General features: G+C 41.8%; 1 protein-coding gene across 1 annotated transcript; it reads left to right on the forward strand.

The window, feature by feature from the left end:
* The first annotated feature begins 218 nt into the window (after positions 1-218).
* On the forward strand, positions 219-9,775 carry LOC140120679 (alpha-1,4-N-acetylglucosaminyltransferase-like). Its single transcript, XM_072139639.1, has 3 exons — positions 219-283; positions 921-1,368; positions 8,256-9,775. Exons 2-3 carry the CDS (start codon positions 943-945, stop codon positions 8,826-8,828), a joined length of 999 nt encoding a protein of 332 aa, XP_071995740.1. The 5' UTR covers positions 219-283; positions 921-942; the 3' UTR covers positions 8,829-9,775.
* The last annotated feature ends 1,653 nt before the right edge of the window (positions 9,776-11,428 follow it).

Here is an 11,428-nt window from a genome sequence, read left to right on the forward strand (position 1 = left end):
TCTATTTATGAATAGGTCTGAGTTTCAGGTAACCGCCCTGGAGAGCTGTAACAAGTTTGTGCTATTGTATTCACAAAAATCTCAGTTTTAACCTTTATCTTCTTTTCACTTGGATAAAGTGTAAATTCCATCATGACACATATTGTCTATGGGACAGCCAATCAGAGCAGGCAATATTAATAGTAATATTTACATTCAAATAAAAAGATCACTGAGAGAAGAGAGATAATGCAAAAGCAAGAAGATCGAAAATACTTCTCATCTGAGAAGGAAGAAGCGACTGGTAGGTGTTATATATACATATATTATATGATTTGTGATTATTTTATGCATATACAGCCGGTCCCCTACTTAAGGACACCTGACTTACAGACCTGACTTACAGACGACCCCTCGTTACAGACGGAGCTCTCTGCCCACTGTGACCACAGGTGAAGCTCTCCGGATGCTTTATTTTAGTCCCAGGCTGCAATGATCAGCTGTTAAGTGTCTATAATGACATTTTAATGATAATCCTTGTTCCCATTACAGCAAAAGATTTTGAAAATCCAATTGTTACTGGGATATAAAAAATTAGCTTGGAGCTACAATTATAAACTATACAGTTCCAACTTACATACAAATTCAACTTCTGTGTATAAAAAGGCTGGAGGTGAGCTGGAATTCTTTTTTCATATCTGTGCCATACTTTGAATGAATTGTATGCTTTGTATATATATTTTTAACATTTTCTACCCTATATTTATGCATTTATTGTGAGTGTTTTATTGCCAGTACTGTAGTCTGGTAGATTACCCAGGATACTCACCATCAGATCTCCATAAATATCGAATATATTTTACTTTTCCTGGCCAATTCAGTTAATTTGATCTATTTGCCAGTTTGTAACTACCATAAATTTCTTTTCTTTTGTTTTGCAGTCTGATCACACATGCCGTAGCAATGTCAAATTCGATAAAAATAGCAACTTTTTTTCTTTTGACAACCGTTGGTTTCTTTTATGGGGTCAATCAAAGAAAGAAGACCTTACCTTTTATGAAGACCCTGAATATATCTGCATCCCCAACAGTGACCGCTGCTCTCAGGACGCCTTCTGAAGTATTGAAACAAGGTGATGGGATTATATTTCTGGAATCAACAGATCGATTGCAACTTCCTCCATTAGTGTTATGTGCTGTAGAGTCAGCAGCTCGAGTCTACAAAGACCGACCAGTGGCCTTCTTCATGAAAGGATTGAATGAAACCAACACCGAAGAACTGGTGAAGAGACATTTTCCGACTCTCTCATCCCTGAGTAACATTTACTTCTTTCCCCTGAATTTTGAGGAGATTTTTACAGACACACCACTTCACTCATGGTACAAGAAGGTAAGGTGCAGAATGATGAAACATGTGTGATAGTACCGAGGTAGTAAAGGAGCTCAAATACTAGACCTGGCCTTAGGAGTGTATCTACCTTTGTCTGGAGAGTTAGCATTACCCAACATTTTTTTGTACTAGGGATAAGTAGCTTACATGTCAATGTTTCCAGAGACAGGGGTAAGGGAAGAGGTTAAATGAGGTCCCACAGGAGGCAGATAAGATATATATATATATATATATATATATATATATATTCTTCTACCTAAAGGTGGGGAAGTGCCGAGCCATGACACATCTACTCCTCACATCTCCAACTGCCTTCTGCAGGAGTGGCTGCTGACTCACAGTATGATGGAGATGCCTGGCATGTACATGTCCTCGGGGCAATGTGAGGAGCAGAAGCTCCATGTACTTCAGTCTGTTCTTATCCTCCTACTGAACCCCTATGGCTAGAAAACACTGCCTTGGCTCCATACACTTGTTGTTATCATTAATACTAATAGAGTATTTTAATTTCCTTATTGTCTTGTGGCTTGGAGACAAGTATCTTTTGTGCTAAAAACCCCTTTAAGATAGCTTTTTTAAATGCATACAGGTGGTTAGGCAGATTCCAAACGTTTTTTTTAACCCACTTGGCTTCTCACTGTTTTATAAAAAGAAAAATGTGATTCAAGCTTCCCCAAATGCTTTAAGAAGGAGACAAAATTACTTATGTTTTATCTTCATTTATGATCCACAAGGCACAGACATATGTCATTATGATATAATATGCTATAAGCTACATTATAGATAGCTATGATTAGCAGATAGTGGGGGACATGTATCATAGTTTTATTTCTTTGATGTATAATTGAGACATTTGGCAGGTCTATTTTTGCACCTTATGTATGATCATGTCTTTTTTCTTGTGATAGATGTTTTATTTTTCCTATCCTGGCAGATGCAACTTTTGGCTTTTTTTAGACTTTTTGTTTTAAATGCCTCAAATCCACATGGACACAAGCCATGTGAGGGGGTTATATACAGGAGAGGACACAAGCCATGTGAGGGGGTCATATACAGGAGAGGATACAAGCCATGTGAGGGGTTATATAAATGAGAGGATACAAGTCATGTGAGGGGGTCATATACAGGAGAGGATACAAGCCATGTGAGGGGTTATATACAGGAGAGGACACAAGCCATGTGAGGGGTTATATATAGGAGTGGATACAAGCCATGTGAGGGTTTATATACAGGAGAGGATACAAGCTATGTGAGAGGGATATATACAGGAGAGGGTACAAGCCATGTGAGGGTTTATATACAGGAGAAGGTACAAGCCATGTGAGAGGGTTATATACAGGAGTGGACACAAGCCATGTGAGGGGGTTATATACAGGAGTGGACACAAGCCATGTGAGGGGGTTATAAACAGGAGAGGATACAAGCCATGTGAGGGGGTCATATACAGGAGAGGATACAAGCCATGTGAGGGGTTATATACAGGAGAGGATACAAGTCATGTGAGGGGGTCATATACAGGAGAGGATACAAGCCATGTGAGGGGTTATATACAGGAGAGGACACAAGCCATGTGAGGGGTTATATATAGGAGTGGATACAAGCCATGTGAGGGTTTATATACAGGAGAGGATACAAGCTATGTGAGAGGGATATATACAGGAGAGGGTACAAGCCATGTGAGGGGTTATATACAGGAGAGGACACAAGCCATGTGAGGGTTTATATACAGGAGAAGGTACAAGCCATGTGAGAGGGTTATATACAGGAGTGGACACAAGCCATGTGAAGGGGGTTATATACAGGAGAGGACACAAGCCATGTGAGAGGGTTATATACAGGAGTGGACACAAGCCATGTGAGGGGGTTATATACAGGAGAGGATACAAGCCATGTGAGGGTTTATATACAGAAGAAAATACAAGCTATGTGAGAGGGTTATATACAGGAGAGGACACAAGCCATGTGAGGGTTTATATAAAGGAGAGGATACAAGCCATGTGAGGGTTTATATACAGGACAGGGTACAAGCCATGTGAGGGGGATATATACCGGAGAGGACACAAGCCATGTGATGGGGTTATACACAGGCGTGGATACAAGCCAGGTGAGGGGGTTATATACAGGAGAGGGTACAAGCCATGTGAGGGGTTATATACAGGAGAGGACACAAGCCATGTGAGGGGTTATATACAGTAGAGGACACAAGCCATGTGAGGGGGTATATACAGGAGAGGATACAAACCATGTGAGGGGGTATATACAGGAGAGGATACAAGCCATGTGAGTGGGTATATACAGCAGAGGATACAAGCCATGTGAGGGTTTATATACAGGAGAGGGTACAAGCCATGTGAGGGGGATATATACAGGAAAGGATACAAGCCGTGTGAGGGTTTATATACAGGACAGGGTACAAGCCATGTGAGGGGGATATATACAGGAGAGGACACAAGCCATGTGATGGGGTTATATACAGGAGAGGACACAAGCCATGTGATGAGGTTATATACAGGAGTGGACACAAGCCATGTGATGGGGTTATATACAGGAGAGGGTACAAGCCATGTGAGGGGTTATATACAGGAGAGGACACAAGCCATGTGAGGGGTTATATACTGTAGAGGACACAAGCCATGTGAGGGGGTATATACAGGAGAGGATACAAGCCATGTGAGGGGGTTTATACAGGAGAGGATACAAGCCATGTGAGTGGGTATATACAGAAGAGGATACAAGCCATGTGAAGGGGTTATATACAGGAGAGAAAACAAGCCATGTGAAGGGTTATATACAGGAGAGGATACAAGCCATGTAAGGGTTTTATATATGAGGGAGAATACAAGCCATGTGAGGGGGTATATACAGGAGAGGATACAAGCCATGTGAGGGGGTTTATACAGGAGAGGATACAAGCCATGTGAGTGGGTATATACAGAAGAGGATACAAGCCATGTGAAGGGGTTATATACAGGAGAGAAAACAAGCCATGTGATGGGGTTATATATAAAGGAGAGGATACAAGCCATGTGAAGGGTTATATACAGGAGAGGATACAAGCCATGTAAGGGTTTTATATATGAGGGAGAATACAAGCCGTGTGAGGAGCTTATATACAGGAGAGGATACAAGCCTTGTGACGGGTAACATACAGGAGTGGACACAAGCTTGTGAGGGGTTATATACAGGAAAGTATAAAAACCATGTGATGGGTTATATACAGGAGAGGACACAAGCCATGTGAGGGGGTTATATACAGGGGAGGACACAAGCCATGTGAGGGGGTTATATAAAGTAGTGGACACAAGCCATGTGAGGGGTAATATACAGGAGAGGATATAAGCCATGTGAGGGGTTATATGCAGGAGAGGATACAAGCCTTATGAGGGGTTATATACAGGAGAGGATACAAGCCATGTGAGGGGGTTATTTACAGGAGAGGATACAAGCCATGTGAGGGGTTATATACAGGAAAGGACACAAGCCATGTGAGGGGGTTATATACAGGTGAGGATACAAGACATGTAAGGGGTTATATACAGGAGAGGACACAGGCCATGTGAGGGGTTATATACAGGAGAGCACACAAGACTTGTGAGGGGGTTATATAAAGGAGAGGATACAAGCCATGTGAGGGGGTTATATGCAGGAGAGTACACAAGCCATGTGAGGGGTTATATACAGGAGAGGACACAAGACATGTAAGGGGTTATATACAGGAGAGGATACAAGCCATGTGAGGGGTTATATACAGGAGAGGACACAAGTCACGTGAGGGGGTTATATGCAGGAGAGGATACAAGCCTTGTGAGGAGTTATATACCGGAGAGGACACAAGTCACGAGAGGGGATTATATGCAGGAGAGGGTACAAGCCATGTGAGGGGTTATATACAGGAGAGGACATAAGCCATGTGAGTTTTATATTCAGGAGTGGATACAATCCATGTGAAGGCTTATATACAGTAGAGGATAAAAGCCACGTGAGGGGTTATATACAGGAGAGGATACAAACCATGTGAGGGGTTATATACAGGAGAGGACACAAGTCACGTGAGGGGGTTATATGCAGGAGAGGACACAAGCCATGTGAGGAGTTATATACAGGGAGGACACAAGCCTTGTGAGGGGGTTATATACAGGAGAGGATACAAGCCATGTGAGGGGTTATATACAGGAGAGGACACAAGCCATGTGAGGGGCTTATATACAGGAGAGGACACAAGCCACGTGAGGGGTTATATACAGGAGAGGACACAAGCCACGTGAGGGGTTATGTACAGGAGAGGGTACAAGCCATGTGACAGGGTTATGTACAGGAGTAGAGCCTACTGTAAATTTTTGATTGGAGGATGTGGCCTGCATTTTATAAGCAGTCTAGTCACACCCCAGGGAGATAACGACATATGAAGGTGCAGTCACACATAGCATTTGTTTTGCATTTTTAAAAGGATCACAGTGAAGAAAAAACACTTTCAAACAAATTAAATGCATGGTAACAGGTAAAAAGTATGTGTTTCTGCAATGCATTTAAAAACACAATGCAAACGCCACGTGTGACCACATCCTGAATTTTACTTGATCTGGAAATTAAAAATTGCATAAACACATGTAATTAGGTCACAAAACCAATAACTGAAAGTAACATGAATTTAGAAGTAACTAATACATTTCAATAAACTGTGAATGCAAAAATGTATACATTTAAAAAAAGCCCAAACTTTTAAAGTCCCACTGGTTCATGTACAAAATTTTAATCATTTAAAGTATAATTTAACTTAATTATAATTTACATGTTAAAAAAAGGGTCTAAGGAAGAAAAAAATGTCATATCCTGCCCCATGCAGTACATGCCAAGTAGCTACTCAGCTGGAATTTAATACTGGACACAATCCTTCCTTTGCACCTGCCATGGACCAGTTGCAGGTTTGTAAAAAATTATACGTAAAGCAAGTTTTGCACAAACAAAGATACATAAGGCGCACTGTACTAAATGCAAAGGTGTACTTGAGAAAAGACAGCAAAAGTCTCAGTGAAAATTCTCAAAAAGAAAAGTAAAAAACAGCAGAAGTAAGGATACATGTCCCCTAGTAAATCATTATTAAAAGCTTTTGCACTTTTTCAGAAATCAGAATTTGGAGTGAAATAGATTAAAGTTTACACCTCTAGATGGTTTCTCTGGCTCCTACATCAACGATCTGTTTAAAGAGGACCTGTCACCCTAAAAAAAACACTTCAGGAGCCTCTTACTAAAATAAGCAGCTCCTAGCACTACCCCAGTATTAGCAGTTTTAAACTGCTAGATTTACCAAGCTTACAGTGGTCCGGCGTATTCATGAGGGGGTGGTCCGAGGCATAACTTTTTCCCCAAACTTCCCTCCCATGCTGTAGGCCCGGCTTCATTTGGCAGTCAACGGTTCCCCGTACTGCCCCCTCATGAATATGCCGGATCATCCAGAAAATCAACTTTGAAGTGATGTGTTAATTAAGTCAGGAAGACAAAGAGTTTAATACTAAGCTCTCCCTGCCTCTGAGCACCTCCTCTTATGTGCTTGACATCATGGGGCAGATTTACTTACCCCGTCCCATCGCGATCCCGTGGTGCGTTGACAGACTAGGATTCGGGTCCGGCATGATTCATTAGGAATGTGCATCCGAGTTCCTGCATGTGTCGTTGCTGTTCCGAGGTCCACCGGAGTTCACCTGCTTCTTCCTGGTGCATGTGAGTGCTTGATCTTGCGACACAAAACCTTTTCTAAATTCCGCGATTTGTCCGAATCTGTTGGGTCGTCCGACGTCCCGCCACCCGATTTCTTTCGCGTGCAAACCGGCGCCGATGAGCCAAAATCCAATCGCATGCTCTAAAAAAAAATTACAATTTTAATGTGTGGGGAAATACCACGCTGATCATTGCACGGATCAATTACTTTTATATTTTGATCAGGCATTTTGGGACTTGAACATGTTTATGATCATGCATATTTATTTATTACATTCTAGACATTCTATATTTTAATTTAATTTTTTACCTTTTTTAAACTACTGTATTGCAGTATATTGTGAATTTACTGGGTCTGAGCTAGATCATTTCATGACAGCCAGAGGAGTCTCGGAGAGCTGTCATAGCAACAGATCATCGCACCTCCCCTCAACAATGTCCCCAGGGAAAATGATTCCGGGCAATTTGCCGTTCCCAGCTAAAATTTCTTCTCCTGCTACACTTAAACAGTTAACACTCATGTTTTCAGCACTGATAAAAGGTGTTAGCGACGTCTGCTGAAAAATCACTCGCCCTTTCCATACATCCTTAGAAGAAATCAAAAATTAAAATTAAGCATGATAAACCAGGGACCCTTACTCATAGATCCAGGGACCGATAGTGTGGTAATTTTCCTATATTTGTTATCTATGGCCTCCATCATTTTAAATTTGGCTTTCAAAATTATGCTAATGAGCCAATGGTGCTCTGAGGGGCAAAGCTGTTACACTATCTCCACCTCCCCTTTGTTCCCATAACACTTCCGCTCTCCCTCTGTCTGCTGTGATCTCACAGCAGCAAAGGAAGTTTCAGCACAGGGTGGGAGGTAGGAAGTGTTCTGCACAGTGTAACAGCCTATGAAGCTGCAGCACAGAGGGACTGTAGTAACATCCTCTGGAATCCTTCTGGCTCATTAGTATAATGATAATTTAAAAGTTGATCTTAGGACAAAAGAGGACATAGATAAGAAATATATGAAGATTATCATAGTCAAAATTCCTCAAGTTTATCATAGATTTTGATGGTAGATTTCCTGATGGTAGATTCATGAAAATGCACATCAGTAGTACAGTAGTAATAACAATAATTTCAAATTGTCAGTCAACTAAATGTTCCTTTTTTTATTTTTTTAGATTAATCCACAACAGGAGAGTTACTGGACTCATGTCAGTTCTGATGGCTGCAGATTAGCTCTGATCTGGAAATACGGTGGAGTTTATTTAGATACAGATGTCATCTCCATAAGAACCATCACTAAGCAGAACTTCCTGGCTTCAGAACATTCAACATCCACAGGCAATGGTATTTTTGGGTTTTCTCCTCATCATGCTTTTACCCAAAAATGTATGGAGGACTTTGTGCAGAAGTACAATAGCAAAATATGGGGACAACAAGGTCCAATTCTTGTTACCCGTATTATTAAGACGTTTTGCAAAATACCATACTTTAATGAGAAAGAAGATACCATGTGTGGAAACATTACGATTTTCAATCCCAAACGTTTTTTCCCGGTGCCCTGTGGGGCATGGAGAAGGTACTACAATGTATGGGACCAATTACCTGAGTTCATGAACTCCTTTGGTTTACATCTATGGAACTCCATGAATAAGGGACAAGTAACAATGGTACCTGGTAGTAACGTGTTAGCAGACCATCTTTACAAACAATACTGCCCATCCACATATGGAGAAATGCCTAGACACTGAACTTCACACTCTCTGTGATCGGCTATTTTTTGTTGTATGTATATACTGTTAAGGTTTTAGTGTATTTATAACCCAAAATTCTAAATAGAACTGTAACTAAATTGCTAGGTCCAACCGGACTCAAGAGGCTCAGGGGCCCATAAGATGTCACTTTCCCATATGAGAAATCTAGTAGTATATACCATACATTATAGTCAGGGGTCTGTGACCAAATTTGCACTGGGGCCCATCAGCTTCAAGTTACAACGATGTAATTTAATTGTACAAACTACCAACAAACTTTGGTAACTATAAAATGGTAAAGCTTCAGAAAGGATTCTGATAGAATCCGAAATGTAGAACTTGAACAAAGTACCAACATGTATCTTTTAACTAAAATTGGTGTGTTGACCATTTTTTGTGGTATATGTATGCAACACAGGTAGTTGCGATTAGCGCCCTCTCCATGTCAGGAGGTGTTGGGGAGACTGATCACCTCCAAAGAGATCTCTAAGAACTTAGTAATTGCAGCCGTTGCCACTGCATGGTAAGGTAAGGGTTAACACAGTGAAATTTTCTTGTCCATTGATATGTCTTTTGTTATTGTGAAACAAGCTGGAGGCTGATCGGAGAAGTGCTACCACCTGACCAAGGGAGCATATAAACCATGGTGGGTGGGAGCACATGGTCTTCTTCAGAGTTCAGCATGTTCTTCTGAGAAAACCAGACCTCATGGTCTGTCTTCGATAGTAAGTGTCCTAATATCAGGAATCACAAGTACCTCAGGTCCCTGCCTAGCACCCAGGGCAAGTCAGGAGACTTAAGTCCCAGAGCTGAGATCCATCACCTGGACTCCATTTCTACCAGCCCAGCCTGAAGCTACTACCCGGCTGCGTGTAACCTTCGAGTTGACCAGCTCTCCATGACTCTTCTAGCTTCCCGAATCTGCTGCTAAAGCTGCTGTTATAGTTTGGGCATTGCCTGCTGTTGAATAAAGAACTGTAAGTTAATTTGCACATTGTTGCCTCCGTCTAATCCCTGGATACAGGTTGCTTACCACCATGGGCTTCTCCAGGAGAACCATTGCATCAGGACCTCTCCCTCCATATTTCTTGCACACACCACCTACTGGAGTCCTGTCAGTCCGTATGTCAGCCCTCGGGTCCCCGGTCCAAGGCCGCACTAGCCAGCCACTCAGTTATTCTGGGCCCCGGCTGCCTCCAGGCCACTAAGAATAGGCTAGGCCCCGGTGGGGGATGTTGCATACATCCTTGTTTGACATTAATATTATTTTGCCTGAAAGTCACCAATATATTATTGAACTGTTCCATTTTTAGTGTCAGACACTTTTAGTGTCTTGACAGACACTTTTAATATGCAGCATTAATATATTGTAGAGTATATTGATACATATATTAATATGTATGTATATATTAATATATACATTAGTATGTATATTGTATATAATTATATCGGGGTCCTCCTTATCATAGAGCAGACTCACTGTGGGTCATTTACTAAGGGCCCAATTCACATTTTCCTGACGTGTTACCCGAATATTTCCCATTTGCGCTCATTTTCCCTGAATTGCCCTGGGATTTTGGCGCACGCGATCGGATTGTGTCGCATCAGCGCTGGCATGCACGCAACGGAAATCGGGGGCGTGTTCGAACAAAAACCCGACGGATTCGGAAAAACTGCTGCATTTAAAAAAAAAAATTGGTCGTACGCGCCATACTTACATGCACCAGGAAGAGATCAGTGAACTCCGCCGCAACTCGGCAGAACTCGGCGCAGCAGCGACACCTGGTGGACATCGGGCGCAGGACCTTCATGAATCACCAGAAGACCCGAAAGCTCGTCGGAGAAGCTGCCGCTGGAACGCGAATGGACCGGGTAAGTAAATGTGCCCCACTGTTTTAATTTAAGAGCATTTACATCCTAATTGTAGGAGGGGTTTGGGATTTGTAGCTACTTAATATGTAGACATCTCTTTCTTTGAAGATTAATTATCTCTATAGGTATTTACTTGTTAATCTATAATAATTTATAATAGTTTATTCCACATTTGGCATTTGTATTTAGAAATTTTTACTGTGAGAAGTAAATTACTATTGTTAGACAGCAGAAATGTTATGTGAGGCCAAATCAACAGTTGCATTTTGGGAAGAGTGTATGGTGACAGCTTGGAATGGCTTATTATCCAAAGCAAAGAACATCAACTGTAAACCATGACGGGAGTAGTATTATTGCATAGGCATGCATGGCTTCCAATGAGATTGGGTCATTCATTATTATTTATTGATGATATACTTTGATGATATGCTCGGAAATAACCAGATTCAGCAAATTTGGATAACACTTCACAGGTCAGATGGACAATGGCCTAAAACATATTGGGGCACATTTACTTACCCGGCCCATTCGCGATCCAGCGGCGCGTTCTCTGCACAGGATTCGGGTCCGGCTGGGATTTAAGATGGTAGTTCCTCCGCCGTCCACCAGGTGGCGCTGCAGCGCCGAAAATAATCTTAACGCCCCGGAATGCACCATCCCATAGAAGGTGAAGGTGAGCACTCCCCAAGCGACACATTTTCGGTTTTTAAATGCGGCGGTTTTTC

The sequence above is a fragment of the Engystomops pustulosus genome, chromosome 3, assembly GCF_040894005.1.
Source record: "Engystomops pustulosus chromosome 3, aEngPut4.maternal, whole genome shotgun sequence".
Classification (NCBI taxonomy): domain Eukaryota; kingdom Metazoa; phylum Chordata; class Amphibia; order Anura; family Leptodactylidae; genus Engystomops; species Engystomops pustulosus.

Excerpts from the sequence above, each read along its gene's own strand:
- LOC140120679 (XM_072139639.1), top strand. The coding sequence starts at position 943 with ATGTCAAATTCGATAAAAATAGCAACTTTTTTTCTTTTGACAACCGTT. Across the intron at positions 1,369-8,255 it reads TTCACTCATGGTACAAGAAG|ATTAATCCACAACAGGAGAG; the intron begins GTAAGGTGCAGA and ends TTATTTTTTTAG.